Source organism: Equus asinus, chromosome 23 (assembly GCF_041296235.1).
Source record: "Equus asinus isolate D_3611 breed Donkey chromosome 23, EquAss-T2T_v2, whole genome shotgun sequence".
NCBI classification, from domain to species: domain Eukaryota; kingdom Metazoa; phylum Chordata; class Mammalia; order Perissodactyla; family Equidae; genus Equus; species Equus asinus.
Genome location: NC_091812.1, coordinates 15,961,516 through 15,977,989, shown reverse-complemented (window position 1 = coordinate 15,977,989; position 16,474 = coordinate 15,961,516). Strand labels below are relative to the sequence as shown.

The window sequence follows — 16,474 nt, the reverse complement described above, 5'->3', positions numbered from 1 at the left end:
GGACAGGGATGCTGCTCAGCATCCTGGAGTGCACAGGACGCCCCCACAAAGAGGATTATCCCGTCCAAAATGCCCAGCTGCTCTCCTGGGCCCGGCCGTGGCTCGGGCTGTGGCTTGAGTGGAGGAATTGGAAGGTGTGCTGTGCAGCAGGTTGCGGGCATCCCTAAGCTCCCACGGGACGGAACTAAACTGTTAGTGAGAAACACTGAGAGATGGGCCGGAATGGTTCTTGTTTTTCTTGTTTAAAGAATATCGCCTTTATTTATGTGGAAACTCCTTCCCATATTTCTACTTTTAAATTTGTAATGATTTCTAAGATTGCAGCAGAATAGCCCCTAAGCCTCCGTTTCCTCCTCGCAGCCTGTGAACAGGCAGAGTTCCGGCCACCCAGGAGTGACTGAGGTTACTGCACACCAAGCACTGAGAGCTGGGTCAGGCTCGCGGTGTTAGAGGCGCTCGGCCGGGTCAGCCAGGGTCGTGCGTATTCACGGCTTAGAGACAGACGTGAATTCGTTCATTATGAAACGGCACCCTATGAACATTCCCTAATTAAAAAGCAAACAGTGAAGTGCTGTGGACCCTTATTTCCTCCTTTTATGTTCACTGAAAATCTGTAGGTCAAAGTGGTCTGTACAGCTCAGGCTTTTCCTCAAAATGCACGGCACTTACCGATGATGGGCATCCATGCGTGCTGACCTTGGTGCTTGGGTGGCTTTTAAGACGCTAGCTTGCACCGACTAGACTTTGGCATCTAATGACCATCTTTGTTTTCCGCCTGATTGGACAGAGGCTCAGGACAGAGTCCTCTGCCCACTAACGAGGGGCCGAGTCAGATCAACGCCTGTGGGCCTGAGACATCTCACGGTGCCTCGCGGGACCCCAGGTCACGCTGGGTTCCTGCTTCTTCCCCTGCTGTCCTGGACAGTCAGACAAAGTAGAGGTTCCCCAGACAGTGAGAGTGCAGGGTGTGCTCTTTCTGTCCAGCTCATTTTCTTCCGACACCTGTTAGGCTTGCTTCTGCCTCAGATGACGGAACTGGTGTATGGAACACAAGCTCTCTGTTGGGAAGAAAAGAACTAATTATTTTTCTCCAACAGGATGGAAAGACGGCAGAAGATCTTGCCAAATCGGAACAGCACGAACATGTAGCAGGTCTCCTTGCAAGACTCCGAAAGGTGAGAAATTCTGTTTATTGGTCTGAAAGGCTCTGTTTTTATGTGAAAAATTCTGTCTTTTCCCTTGTAAACATGAGAAATAAAGTGAGGCTCTGGGCGCACAGCGGGTCTGAGAAGGCGTCTGTCCCCGCCCTGTGATTTGCATACAATTTGCATAAATGTGCCTGCCCTGCTCCTGTTTCTTGTCTTTGGACTGGAAAGTCTTTGGCCGCTTGGCAGTCGCTGTGCCTGCTTTCCGACCTCCCGCCCTTTGGGTGACGACTGCCCCCTGGAAAGGAGAGAGGAAGTGAGACGCCTGCTCTCTGCTCCCGGCCTTCTCAAGCCTGGCGCGCCCACGCACCACGTGCGCTCCGGTTTATCCCACCTCGTTGCTCTGAGGTTTAGCGAAACATCACAGAAATAAGTAACTGCAGCTGTGCCTTCCAGCCCCCGTCACAGCAGTGGGTGTGGAGAGACTTCAAAACAGTCGAATTCTCTAAGCCGGGAACTCTATGTATCTGAGCCTCTATCCTAAAGAATCGTGGGGGGGAGGGGCCGGCCCCGTGGCCGAGCGGTTATTTTGGGGCTGCGCTTGGGGACCCAGGGTTCGGATCCTGGGCCGGGACATGGCGCTACTCATCAGGCCACGCTGATGTGGTGTCCCACATGCCACAACTAGAAGGACCACAACTAAAATATACAACTATATGGGGGGAGGGGAGCATTGGGGGCGTTGGGGAGAAATAGCAGAAAAAAAAAAGATTGGCAGCAGTTGTTAGCTCAGGTGCCAATCTTTAAAAAAAAAATTGTAGGGAGAAAAGGTTTTATGAACAAAGATGTTCACTGCAGTGTTATTTATAATACAATATTGAAAATTGGAAACATCAGATATCCAACAGTAGTGTCCAGAAGATTGTCATACCGCCATAGAATACAATGGGTTTTGGCCATTAAATTATTTTTGAAGAGGTTTTAGTAACAGGAGTTTAATGCTTAAGATGTTCCTGGGCATCAAAGCAGAAGACAAATTATGTGCACGTTATAATCCGTAGTATATCTTTTAAAAATGCACAGAAAGAGGGGCTGGCCCCGTGGCCGAGTGGTTAAGTTCGCGCGCTCCGCTGCAGGCGGCCCAGTGTTTCGTTAGTTCGAATCCTGGGCGCGGACATGGCACTGCTCATCAGACCACGCTGAGGCAGCGTCCCACATGCCACAACTAGAAGAACCCACAACGAAGAATACACAATTATGTACCGGGGGGCTTTGGGGAGAAAAAGGAAAAAATAAAATCTTTAAAAAAAAAAAAAAATGCACAGAAAGAAAATGTTAACAGTGGTGTCTTTGAATTTTGCTATTGTAATGAACATTTTCTTCTTTAAACTTTATTGTTCTTTCAAATTTCTTATAATAATCATGTAATAATTTTTCAAAAAAACTTAGAGAAATTAAAAACTAATTCAGTCGATTTAAGTGCTCATGGAAAAGGTATTGTCCAAAATAAGCTCAGCGTATCCCACAAAGGTCCTGCCACATACACTGACAAGTGCCTAGGCACGGGTGGGAATGTTGTAACTTTCACAGCCGCTGACACTCTGAATTTCCCTGGTGTCCCGTGGTCCCGGTGCGGGAAGAGACATGCAGGCTGAAATAATTTCCTTCCCAGCGCTGGGAGCTAACGTGGGGGGATAACTCGTCTTCACACCTTTGTGCTGTGCAGTATGTGAACTGGGCACAAAGGCCCTGGGGAGACGGCTGGTGAAGACTGAGCTCTCCCAGCAGCTGCCAGGCTTCCATCGAAATTCCAGAAAGAGATGAGGCTGGAAAAGTTTCCCGAGCCTTACTCACACGTTCTTAGGGGAAATAGTAAGTTAACAGTATGCTTCGTGTTCTGCTCTCTACCACCAGGGGCTGTCTCCTTGTGAGAAGAATTTGGACTAGAAAAACAAGGGAAACTTTTTGTTTACAAGCAAAACAAGAGGAGGGTGGCGCCAAAGGGTCAGTCATTGTCAGCAAATCAATAATGAACTTCCACAGAAAGCCTCATCTTTAAGCTCACTCTGTTTGAAGTGATATGTCAGCCCAACAAAACACACCTCCAGGCCACGCTGACTTGCAGGTGGCTGGTCAGCACCCCCGGCCTTTGCGGGGTTATGGTAGGAGCCCTGCACTGGAGTATAGAGGCATAGGTTTATGGACCAAGTGTCACAATATAGGGGCTGTTTTATATCCATTACCCATTATAGTATCCGTTGTTAGTGAAAAGAAACTGAAATGAGATCCACCTTTCCACACCTGGATGAGCACGCATTGTCACTGTGAATTATTTGGTCTCTGCTGTGGTCCATGGTAGGAGGAAACACTTTATTGGCCTTGAGGCCTTACAGATCTACGGACGTGCTGGCTGAGCTATTTGCACATCTCCCAGTCCACAGAGACAGCTTTCTGCCCACCATCCCCCGTGCCGCCATCCTGCCCTGAGCAGCAGCACTGTCCCTGCCCGGTGTCTGCGGGCCCAGCCAGCACGGGAGCAGGGCCTCTCGCAGTGTGGCATCCTGGAAATGCCCTGCCACCTTCTCCCTGGGCTGAGGTGTGCACCCTCTCGGAAACGCTCACCACAGAGCAGTGGCACCTGGGGCGGGGCAGGCTGCGCCTTTAAAGGAAGCTCCGCTGCAGAGCCGCTGTCCCCGCCTCACTGCCCGTCCGGGAAAGGCCTCCCCAGGCGGAGCACCCGGCCTTCCCTTGGGCAAGGCTGTTTCCTGCCCATCTCCCCCTTCGGAAGGGTCTTTTCCTTTATTTAAGAACAGATTTGCTATGCTGGGTGCAAACGTGATGTCCATTACATTGACAGATCTGAAACAATGAATAAATGCCCAGAATAAAGCCGCAAAGGGGGCACACCTGACCCGTAGCCAGCATTGGGTGGACTGGGTTGGTGCTCTTTCTCCCTTAATCTGATTCCCATATTTTCTGCAGCGAGCTTAGACTAACTTTGTAATTAGAAATATAAATAAAAAGAAGCTGGCCTGGTGCTACTGCCAGCTCCCTGTGCCTCAGGGAAAGGCGGCTGTTTTCCAGTCGAGAATTGTGAATTTGGCACAGAGTGAGTTCTAGCACAGCCCTAGTGTGGGTTTTCCTTTATTTTCTTCCATTGATTTGCACCTTTGTCTTTTGGTGCCTAGATTTTTAAAAGGGACATGGGAGAGGGAATATTATCTTATTTAATATTTTACCATTATTCTGTGACTTTTCTCTAAGGAGAGATCAAGACAAGAGTCGTTTTAATGCCTGTGATTAAAGGACATCCTCTTTTTTAGAGCCCAGAATGCACTGAAAGTCTCCCCTCTCATCTTTGCTTTGAGAGACAAAATATAGGGTAATGGCTGAGAGCACTGACTCAGGAATCAGACGACCTGGGTTCAAATCCCAGCTCTGCCATTTTCTAGCTGAGTGAACTAGCAAGTTGCTTAACAGCTCTGTGACTCAGTTTCCCCATTTGTCGAATGGGGTGAGTAGGGTACTATCTCACCGGAGGGTGATGAGGCTCGGATGGGTGGATGTAAATGATGCCCTTAGAACAGTGCCTGCACATAGGAAGCACCATGTGTTTGCCACAGTAAGCATCACTGTTGGTATTCTGCAGACCATCTACTTCCTGGGGATACATGGAGATTTCCCCGTGGGGTCTTCTTCTGTGACCCTGCCCCTGGGAGCAGATGTTGGCGTGTCAACAATGGCAACTGTGGTGGAGTACCCTTAGAGTCATTTTCAGTAACAGCCACCGTTTGATCCTCCATATGTGTGGCTTGCCCTATAATTTTACAGCATCCCCAAGATGGGCATGTTCCTGCAGGAAACTGGGACTCCACGAGGTTAAGCAACATGCAGGGCCCAGATCAGACCGGAAACAGAAACAGCTGCTTTCAGAGCTCACTCAGGGGGCTCAGGGCTGTTTCGGTGCTGATTCTCGCCAGCCGGGGCGGTCCTTTCCCTGCCTGAGCTCACCCCCTCTGTGGCGAGCACGGATCGCCTTCTGTAGGGTAACCAGGGGCCGTTCCCTTAGCAGAGTCTTCCACTCCATGTTCAGTGAGCCCGGCATGTTGGTCGCCCGAATCATTCCCTCAGATGACTCTAGATCTCAGCTTCCTGATGAGCTAGAGAAGGAGGAGGTGGCTGCCAAGCATTTCTAAACATACTTTTTTCTTTAAAATAAATCCCAAAATAAATAACTGACTGGGATTTGGGGACACCTGTACTTGAGCGTGGTTCTTGAAAGTGACTAAGATGCCACAGTCACCTCCCTGGAGAGTACATCGGCAAGGATTTGTGGTAGGTTGCCGCCGGGAGCAGCAACACCTGCAGAGAAAGCCAACAAATAGATTGACTTGCAGTTATAACTCGAATCATCTGGAGGAAGAGACTGTTCACAACCATACACAATGGGGAGGGGAAGGGAAAGAGGGTAGCATACTGGGGAGCATCTTGTCACCAATTTCCTATCAATGTCGTTTTCTCCTCCGTATTTTCCAGTCTTTCTCACCAGGGAGCTGTCTGCATTTTGGGTGGGAGGGACTTCCCGTCCTTACAGAAAGCGAGGACCCCCAAGCATCTAACGTCATAGTATCCCCCCCTACACATTTCCTGACACCTCTTGGGGTGGTGCCACCCTCCGTCGTCGACCCACTGAGTGTTGATCCTAAACACGTTCCTAGAGGAGTAAGTCCGTATGGGGACAGCAGGGATGTTGGCCTTAAATTCCCTTGTCAATCTATTTGATTTCCAAATAGGCCAAATTAGCAAAAGAACCCCTCCCTGTGTTTTCACCTCTGACAGTGCCTGGAATGTATTTTTAAACAGCCACTTGCAAGGGAGGCCTTGGGGCTCTGTCTTCAGGAAGTAAAACGAAAGTCGTCTTGCTGACCTGCAGGGGCAGCAGAGGCCGGGCCAGAGGAGAGCGAGAGGATGTTTGATTCTTAAGACAGTGAAAGGGGCCAGCGTGGGGAGATGAGACCCTGCAGCGGTGCATCTGTGAGGGGGGCGGGGCAGGGGGGAAGGAGGGCAGTCGAGGCTGGGCCTCGTGGGGAAGGAAGAACACAGCTGGACCCGTCACCACGAGGATTTAGGGGTAGTCGTTCTGGCACCTCGGGACTGTCCAGGAGAGCCCCCGTACGCATCCCTTCCCAACTATGAGTCAGTGCCGCCACCTGGGGGCCTGAAATCAGCCCTGGTGGCAGTGTGACACCACAGGCACAGCAAACACTGCAGTCAGGGCCTTTCTCCCCCAGCAAGCTGGTTTACCAGCACACCATTGCTTTGGGGTCCCTGGAAGCCCCCACAGCCACACTGTGGGTTGTAGGTACCATCTTACAAAAAGGAGCTGCCTCTCTGCTCTCCCCCATGCTCACCCGCTGCTAACAGCCCAGTTCAGCCCTCCAAACCCGCCCCAGGACTGTGCTGTGGCTTAGCCAAACCAGCTTTCATAGAAAAAAGGCGGTCAGTGTTTGTCAGGACAGGCGGGGAGGGCTCGCACTTAGATTTCCATCGGCACCCATTTTCACTGTCACTGGGACTCCCATTCTTGCCTGATTTTAAAATACTAGTTTCAGGGGGTTTGCGGAGTTGGTTCATTTTTATTTTGTTTGATTGTCCTTCAAATCAGATTTTCCATAAGCTGATATTAAAAGTAGCTGCTTTTCCTAAGCCTAAGACTAGACAGTGAAGAAGGTGCTCAGGAATATTTTGGAAAAAAGGACAAAGTTGGGAGTTTGCCCAGAATTTAAAATTCACCACAAGTAACTGCATTTGCATAATTAAGAGTTGCTCTTCCCATCCAAGCAGGGTCTAATTGCACCCTGCCACATGCGGAAAGCCACATCACCTCTCCATGCTCTTATCTGGCTCCCCAGATTGCGGTCTTCCCTGTCCATCTGCGGATGTTTAGTCACCTTTGCTCGTGAGAAAGTGAAAGCTAAATTGCTAGGGGGCAAGGTGCTGAAGAAAGGGAACTAGAAACCCAGACTCAGCAGGGCTTCAGAGAGCAATGCAGGTATCAAATAATATTCAGTGAAAAGTACTCACAGCGTCCACTGTGTGCCAAGAACTGTTCTAGGCACCAGGGAGACCACAGTGAACAAAAGGGGCACACCGGAGCCAATAAAGACATACAGTGCCAGGTGGATAAGTCGGGTTGGCATCAATGGCCTAGAACCAAAGTCCGCCCACTGCCTGTTTTTGTGGATAAAGTTTCATTGGGACACAGCCACACACTACTATCTATGGCTGCTTTCTGCATACATGGCTGTCACAACAGAAACCACCTGGTCCTTTACAGAAAGGTTTGCTGCCCCCTGGTGTAAGTGCAGGGGATTCAAATTGGGTGAAATGAGAGAAAGTACTGGGGGAGGGGCAGGCAACTACTTTCCACTGACTGGTCAGGGGACACCTCTCTGATGGTGATACTTAAACCAATACCTGAAGGACAGAAAAAGGAGGCAGCCACAGCAAGTGCTCCGGGGAATGCAGTGTAAATGCAGTGTAAAAAGCGGCAGCCGGGCACTGGAGCCCTGGCACCAACGGGGAGTGTCTGAGCGGGAGCACAGGCAGTGCCCTCCTTAGGCACTCCACAGTGCTGTGCCTCACCCCAGCACGCCCTGCTTTGAGGTCCTGCCCCCACCTTGCTAATCCGTATGCATCCCTTTCTCCCCTGCTTCTGAGAATCCCACCACCTCCCTTTCCGTGGCCAACAGCGGTAGAAAGAAGACCTGGTGGGGAGTTCTGTCCTTGCCTTGGGCAAGTGCCTTGGCCTCTCTGAGCCTCAGTTTCCTCATCTGGAAGGGAGAATGACCTCATTAACCACAAAAGTTTGTTTGAGGTTTGAGTAAGGAGTGTAAGGAAAGTAAGCTGGAAGGTGCTGTTCACATGGAACTTACGGCTACAGACAGGAAATGCACCTGTCTCCACTCCTCCAGGTGTTAAAGAAGAAATAATTCCTAGTGCCGTTAGACGGTAAGGCAGACTCGCTTCAGGGGGCTGTGGGGGGTGGCAGGGGAGAGAGAGTGGCTCAGCTCCTGAGTGGAGCATCATGGCCAAAGGGCAGGGCGGGGACAGTGGGCGGAGAGTTGCTGAGAGGAAACTCGAGGCTGGGGGCTTCTTGCTCCACAGACTGCTTTGGACTCTTTTATGAGCCGGTCAGCGGCTGCGGCCACAAGAGGAGACGGGGAGGCTCGGGAGGAAACGAAGTTCCTTATACTCACAGGTCCCTGAGAGACAGCGGTCAAGAGGGCGTCACAGGCGTGGGCTCAGCCAAGCTGGGGAGCAGAGAGGACCGTGGCAAGGGCCTTTTTTGGGGATCAGGGTGGGGTACACAAGGAGAGACGTGAGGAGATGTCACTGCTGCCTTGAATGTCGGGGTCACCGCTGGAGAGCAGGAGGGAGAACTTGTGGGGAGCACCTTGTCACACTGGCGCACCGGGGTGGGTGCTCACAGCCCATTTGGGGATGCGGAGGCAGCAGAAAGATAGGGGGGTTTTAAAGGTTACAGTGCCCCGACTCACCAGGATTCTTGCTGAAGGCAGCCAGGCCGTCAGATGTGGGGCGGGGATTTGATCAGTTATCAAGGGTGGGGGATTTTCACTAAACTGACCCGGCAGGTTTCTTGCTGAAACTGGACTAACCAGGCCAAGGACACAGCCCAAGCTCGGGAACTTGAGGGCTCAGGGGAGCCTGACTAGGGTTAGGCTGCCTCTTCCCTCTCGCCTGCATTTCTGGGGCTGGCCCGGGAAGGAGGCAGACAGGTTGCCAGCAGCTTCCAGCCCACCACTGAGCAAGGCACAGACGCTACTTTGCCACACAGAAGCCAGCCAGGCTTGGTTCAGAGTGGCCTCTGGAAGAATGCCAGGGCAGCAGCAGTGTCCCAGAGTCACAATGATTCGTCTCATCACCGCGAAGGGCCAACAGGACTCATGCAGAAGGGACAGGCATGCCCTCGCTCCTTCACACGGGACAGACATGTTGGCCAGCGTGCAAAGTGTCAAGATCAACAGGGGAAGAAACAGAAGGAAAGAGCCACAAGCCAGTTGATTGCACAGTGCACCCGGGACCCAGTGATTGGATTGAAGTCGGAAACGGGTTTTCTGCCTTCCTCCATCTCAGGAGAAGCAGCCACTGGCTTCACACAAGGGATCTGCGTGTGTTAGTAAGCGGTGTGTCACGAGAAAGGTGGAGAGCTCTTCAATCTTCCCAGTGAGATGCTCATGATGGAAGGCGGCGCTCCCAAGTTGCTGACTGCAGTTCAGTTGCTCACCACGAGGTGGAGCTGTGAGCAGGGCGCCTGGTTTACGGGGAAGACGAAGGGCTGGTTCAGAAGGTTAAATTAGAATGAGGGAAGGTGCCTTTGCTTCAGGGCTCCTGGCCTAGCTGCAGCAGCAGACAGCATCGGGGAGAGTGCCAGCGCCCGATTCTTCCAGCCTGGTCGGCAGCACCCCGCTGAGTAACTGTCCCAGGACAGAACCTTTTCAGCTTTTGTGCTGAGTCGGTAATAGTTCAGGGGAAGTGCTGGCGAGATAGCCCGGCCCCTCAACGCCCCCGCAGTGCTTTGTCCCTGAACCTGTGGAGACTTGAGATTAGAAGAAGAAACCAGAACACGGACAACTTCATGTTCTGCAGATCACCATGCAAGCCGTGGTCTCCAAGCGTAGCCAACCCAGCATCTTAGGACATACATTTTGTGACACCCTTTTACTCTCCTGAAATAAAACTCATAGATAACAACGCACCTACACAGATAATTTTAGAAGATCAGTAGAATGCCCTAACTTTAATGTAACAAAGACATCAAAGGAAGATATTTAAGTAAAACATAGTGTGTTTCAGTGTGTAAAAGCCGGGCACAGGGCCTGAGGGGACGGAGTGGGACCAGCAGCTCCAGGGCCTCATCCGCGGAACCCTGAGCGCACCGCCTCCTGCGCCTGGGGTACTGCAGGCTGGGGTGGATTCCAGCTCTGCTGCTGCATGCCGTCGTGATCTTCACAAGCGGGAGACAGAGCTCGTGAAAGATCTGCAGATCTATGTGTATATGTATATTCTTCCACCAACTTATAAAATAGTACTTTCTTGAAAAAGTCAGTATGTATCAAACAGTGCCCCCTAAGGCCCTCGGGGTCGTAGGTGAAATGCAGTTAAGTCCTAAGCTCAGATGATCATAAACAGGTTTTTCTCCTATATCAATGCTCAGCACACACTCAGAGGTCCAGGGACCCAGGAGAGTTCTTACCACTGGGGACTCTGTGTGAACATATCTGGGCACCTAGCACCCACCGCCAGTAGCTTCCCCAACATTGAGAACGAAAAATGCCCCCTCCCATCTCCACAATGCCCGCCGGGGGCAGTGTTGCCTCTGTTGAAAAAAGTGGGTCACAGTTTCCTGGGAGAAAATGGGAGTAGAGACTGGAGCCTTCAGGAGAGCTACGAGTGTTACATGAGCTTGCTCTGACAAGAGTGGGCACCGTGACAGTGGCTCAGCTGGGAGAGACCAGCAGTAACTCAGCACCCCCAGGATTTAGAACGGGAAGCAGTGGCTGGCTAGGTGTGAGATCCCACTGTGACATGAAGGCGGGCTCTCATCTCTGAAATGCTCTTGCGTGGGTCACCTCCAAGTCAGTTATTTCTGCAGCGCCATCCCACTGTGCCAGGTGCTGGGGACACCATCTCTCCCTCAAGCTGGCTCCCAGGCTAAAGGGGGAGAGCGCCACACAGTTACCCCACAGTCAGGTGGGGTCAGTGGAGAACCACACGTGGGCCTGAGCCTGCCAGGGAGGAGAGTTCCGGGAGAGATCACAGCAAGATAGGTCTCATGGGATGCGTGGAAGTTAACAGGCGAAAGCAGAGAAAGCCATCCTGGGTTGGGGCAAGGAATTGCCCCCAGGCTGCATGCCTCTGGTCCAACAGAGCTGCTATTGTTAGGGAGCCAAACCTAGGCCAGGGTGGTAGAAACGAGGCTGGCACGGGAGGCCAGCGTGGGGTCAGGGTGGCAGGATCGAGGCCCCACTGTGTAGACCTTGAGGTGGGTTCTCTGGGTGCACAGAGCACCTCGCCAACACCATCCCGTCAAAGGCACTCATGTTAGATTTGACGTCAGACCGTTCATATGCCTGTGTCTCCCCAGGCCCACAGATCTGGGGGCTCTACACCGTCCCACTCCCAGCGCTCTGTCTAGCAGATGCGAGGCCCTCCATGAATGTTTGTTGATGAACGAACGAGGGAGGGAGTGGCCCTGTGTTGGGGAGACTCCTGCTTCTCCCTGTGGGGCTGAGGAGGGACAGTGGAGAGGTTATGTGCCCTGGCCTCCTCCACGGTGTTTAGCTTTGTACTTTGTGATGCCCCTCCTTCTGGTCAGCTTCTACTATGACATGTCGTGAAGGTACCAGGCCCCTCCCAACAGCGAGGAGCAGATGTCCCAGGCCAGTCTAACACAGCTGACCAGATTCCACTTTTAAATTGATCACGTCACAGGAATGGCGCCACCCAATTCGTTATGCATCAGAATGCAATGGAAATCACAAATCCCTAGAGACGGGAGCAGATGGGTGGCTGCCAGGGGCTGGGCAGGGAGGGGAGGGGGAAGTGACTGCTAACGGGGGGTGGAGTTTCCTTGGGGCTGATGAAAATGCTCTGGACCTGGACAGCAGTGATGGTTGTAAAACACTGTAAATGTACTGAAAGCCTCAGAATGGTACACTTTACACTGGTTAAGATGGTGAATTGTGTGTTCTGTGCATTGTACATGAATGTTTTACACGTGTGGAAGACAGAACGAAAAGCATCTGCACCACGGGCACACGTGGGAGGGACGCCGCGGGGCTCGGATGGTGGGAACCGGCGCCTGCTGCTTGCTCGGGGCCTTCTTCTCTGTGACTGACGGGCCTCTCTCGTCTGTGTTCAGGATACGCACCGAGGGCTCTTCATCCAGCAGCTGCGACCCACGCAGACCCTCCAGCCAAGAATCAAACTGAAGCTGTTCGGCCACTCGGGCTCTGGGAAAACCACGCTGGTGGAATCTCTCAAGTGCGGGCTGCTGCGGAGCTTCTTCCGCAGGCGCCGGCCCCGCCTCTCCTCCGCCAGCTCCGCCAGGTTCCCGCCTTCGCCCCTGGCTTCCAGGCCTGCAGGTAGGCGCCCCGCCCCGAGGTCCGGCCCTCCTCTGTGGGCTGCGTTCCTGCTCCCTCCGGTCAAGGTCCAGGTTGAGCGATGGCGCTGTTTCGATCGCTAGACCCATACTGGCTGGACCCCGCCGCTTTGGTGGCTTTCCGGTGTGGTCTAGACCAGCTGTGGGCCCTGTGTCCATCTCCTCTCAACTGGCAGTTGCAGGCTGCCCGGAGACAGCGGGAAGGGGCCTCCCTGAAATCACAGTCACAGTCGCAGGTGTGCAGGTAGCAGGGCTGCATCCTGTCCTCCTCGAGGACTCTGCCCTGAAAGTCACAGAGCTTGGACTGACATGGGTCCCAGATTGCACGGGCAGCATGTCGGTCCCCAGCAGAGGTCCTCGCCCATGGAGCCGTGAAGCTGGATTCACGGGGAAGCACCGTTCCTGCGCCTCCCGGAGCTGGGTGGTGGTTTTGAAAGCCCCTTAGTGGCAGTCACGGTGGGCCCTTCTGCTCACGTTGACCTTCTCGGGAAGCAGGCTCACTGTCTTCCTCTCCTTCCAGGACACGGAGCCACGGAGCTGAATGTCACCTGTCCTTCCCCAGGGGAAGCACCCTCACTGAGACAGGAGATTGTGCAATCTGGGGTGTTATTTCTCCTGAATCCCCCTTTAGAGTGAGGATATTAGGGGACCAGCCCAGGGCCCAGTGGTTAAGGTTCTGCACACTCCACTTCAGTGGCCTGGGTTCGTGGGTTTGGATCCCAGGTGTAGAGCTGCTCTACTCATCGGCCATGCTGTGGAGGCATCTCACTACAAAGTAGAGGAGGTTTGGCACGGATGTTAGCTCAGGGCTGATCTTCCTCACACACACACAAAAATGATAATAGAGTGAGGGGATTAAATTTTGTGAAGAATAGAGATCTTTAAAGAGCCTCCCAGCAATGTCAATTTTGACACTTTGTGGCTGGGATCGGTTTTCTGTACATGATATTACAAAGGTGTCGTAGCTGTTTCCTGGGGTGAAAACAAATGATTTAGAGTTTGTGTTTCTGTGTGATTTCTCTCTCCATGAGGAGGGTGTCTGGGGAGCCTTAGCCAGGGGACAGCTGACTGAGTTTACGTGCCACTTTCGCCTTCTTTTCTCTGAACACAGCAATAGAATTGAAACTTGGGGAATAAATAGTAACCAAAACAGATTTATAATTAGTGTGGTTGTGATATTGCTAATACATATCGCTAATACTTATTGAGCACTAACTGTGTGCCAGGAACTGAGCAAAATCTGGTACGTGTGACACCTGATTGAATCCACACGACAGCCTTACGGGGCGTTTTTCCCACCGTCTTACTGAAGGCTGGAGGGGTCAAGTAGGCTGCCTGGTGTCCCAGCTGGCAGTGATGAAGTGTCTGGTTCCAGAGCCAGTGCTGGTTAACGACACTTCTAACTCCGTCTGAGTAGGGGCATTTTCATGCACATGTTTTCCGTTTTCCACTGTAGTTTTGGCTCAGTTTTGGGATGTAAGATGGCTGACACCTTGTCTGAAGCCACTAGTTTTCCAGATTTAATGGTTAGGTTCAGCCTGTGTGTGTGGACCAGGCCAGTGCTTCTCTTTCAAGGTGACTTCTCTGGCAGCTCCTCATGTCACTCTAGAGGGAGCCCACTCTGTCCTGCTGGGGGTTAAGGTCACTCCAGTCTAACCCACTGTTGGGGGAGAGCGCAGAAGAAGACCGTGTCTGTGTGTGTGTCTGTGTGTGTGTGACAGAGACAGAGGGAGACAGACAGATTTTGTAAGTCTGCGTTGGGTGTGAGGATTCTGCGCCGGGAGCCCAGGAACTGAACTGCAGCGGCCACACATCAGGTGGCACGTGGGCCCCCTGGGAGGGAGAGCTTTTACCTGCTGCTCAGTCCTCACCCCTCAGGAGTACTATCGCCATCTTCCTTCTGGCCAATTTTCCACATCTGAAAGTAGATTCTTGACGAACGCAGCTCAGGATGGCCGGTTTGTCAGCACAGCTCACCATGTGTCCTCCAGCCAGTGCTGGGAGAGACTTGGTCCTGGGGCACAGTGACAGAAGACTCTCGGGGACGATGCGCACTCTGGACCAAACGAGCCGCCCGGCCGCAGTCAGCATGGAGGCGCGCGTCTCGGGAGGCTGCCTCTCCTGTCCTCTCGGCCGCCCTGGGTTCAGAGCTGCCTCCCCCTCTGCCCGTCAGTGTCTCTGTCAAGGGAGCACTCCAGCGGGGCCGGGCTCCTCCAAAGACTGTCAGGAGGCAGACGCTGCTCTGCCTTATGTCCCCTGCGACTGAGTTCTTTAGAGTCCTTCTGAAGTCCTGTCATCTCAGAGGACGCTGGCTTTGCTACCAGAAGGAGCTGAAGGGAGAAAACTTTCAAAATGTACTCCCTTCTCCTGGGAGCTGACATCGTCGTTCTCGCAGGAGGCACTCTGCTCTCTGCGGTCACTTGTCTGAGGAAAGTCCATGTGGGGATTTGCAAGACCTAAGACAGTAGAAAATGCCTCAAAGACGTGAGAGAAGGCCAAGGGGCTTTTCTTGGGTTATCCAGGTGGCAGAGCTGCTGCTCCTTGGGGAGACAAGACAAAACCTATGTAGAAGCAAAAGAGTGTGGAAAGGCACGCGTGTGATTATCAGTTTGGCCTGTGCACACGTGTCCTCTCGGATTCTCGCACCATTGTGAGGTTGTGTCATGAACCCACTCCAGAGCAAAGTAAGCAAGGCTCGGAGATGTAAGGCATGGCTGCCTGAGGCCCAGGTGGATGTCCAGCAGCCTGTGAGCTGCAGTGTTCTGTGTAATATGGGGGAGAGAAGGAGAAAAATCGGATTAGCTGCCAACATTTAAAAATCAGGAGATTTCGGCTAAGAAGTTGGCTGTGTGACTTCCTGGGGAAGGTTGGGAGTTCTGGCCACACTGGATTCCCGTTGCTGCCCAGTGCTGGTTAGCGAGAGGAGGGCGGCCGCCCCACGAGAGGCTCTGTACCACGTCCCCGTCTCCACCCAGCCCCGCACCCCACAAGTCCGATGGGCCAGGAGAGAGCTCAGGAGCCAACTCCCGCCCCCATGTACGAAATTCTGCCCTGTGACAGAAATGAGGTTGCCTTGGAGCACATGACTCCTAGGCTGAGGTCACCCCTAGTCAATGTCAGAGGGGGACGTCAGTCCCAGATCTGTCTGACCAAAGCCAGGCGCCCTCCTGGGGGGCCTAGGCAAGGATGGAAGAGAGGGTAACCCCATAGAGGCTGGTGCTGCTTAGTGCCCAGGTGGCTGATCTACTCCCAGGATGGGTAGAGTTTCTCCCCCAAACAGCCCCTGGAAGAGACCAGACTCTGCAGGTAAATATCGGCCCGGGGCCGGGAACAGCCCAGAGCTCTGCCCGCGGGCTCTGTAGCAGGCTGCATCCTGCCCCAAGGGCGAGTGTGCCCAGCCGAGGGAGCTGCTGGCGGAGACAGCAACATGCAGGGCCTGGACGCCACCTGTCCTAGACCAGCCAGCTCACCTGTCACTTCCTGGCCCTCACAGAACAGCATTAAGGGCTGCCTGGAGGAGACTGGCCTGGGGGCAGGCGGCCAGCTCTCATTCAGTGTCTATGGATGGATACTGCAGAAAGGACACCCAGGAAAGGCTGCCCAGAGTGTCGCCTCCAGGGAAGGAGGTCTGGTTCCAGAAACAGCAGCATCATCACCTCACAGTGGCACTGCCAGTGCCAGGGGTCCCTGCTCTGCTGTCTCCTAGGCCAGACTCTGGACATTCATGACCTCTGCTAGAATGGACAGGCCTTTTCCTTTCCCCGGAGGGATGCCCACGGCGCACACTTGTATCATCAGGCACAGGAAGTTCACCTCTAGAAACTTGGCCCTTTGCCTTGCCATCTCCTGAGAACTCTGGAGGCTAAAGGCTGAGCCACGAGCCAGGAGACAGGATCAGGTGGCACGGGAGGAGCTAGGCGCCCCTGCCTGCAGCCGCTCACCACAGGTCATGGTCCAGCCCACACTGCTTGTGTGGCTGCCACACACACACTCGCTTTGTGGCCAGCTGAGTGTCGTAGCTGTTGGTTTGTGGCTTCGCAGGAGGAAGGGAGCACCCAGTGCCAGAGGAGGAGCGAGGTCCAGGAGGAGCCCTGCAGGAGGTGAGCCTGCCCTCCCCAGGCAGGCCGCAGGGAGGAAGCTCTCC

The 16,474-nt window shown here is 53.3% G+C and overlaps 1 protein-coding gene across 5 annotated transcripts in view; it reads left to right on the top strand.

Moving 5' to 3' along the window:
- DAPK1 (death associated protein kinase 1) overlaps positions 1-16,474 on the top strand; it is a 171,151-nt gene that overhangs the window by 140,570 nt on the left and 14,107 nt on the right. For all 5 annotated transcript variants that reach the window (XM_014826971.3, XM_044757003.2, XM_014826972.3 and 2 more), the window contains exons 19-20: positions 1,098-1,175; positions 12,091-12,313. In XM_014826971.3, coding sequence (XP_014682457.1) covers positions 1,098-1,175; positions 12,091-12,313 — 301 coding nt within the window. The remainder of the gene's footprint in view (positions 1-1,097; positions 1,176-12,090; positions 12,314-16,474) is intronic.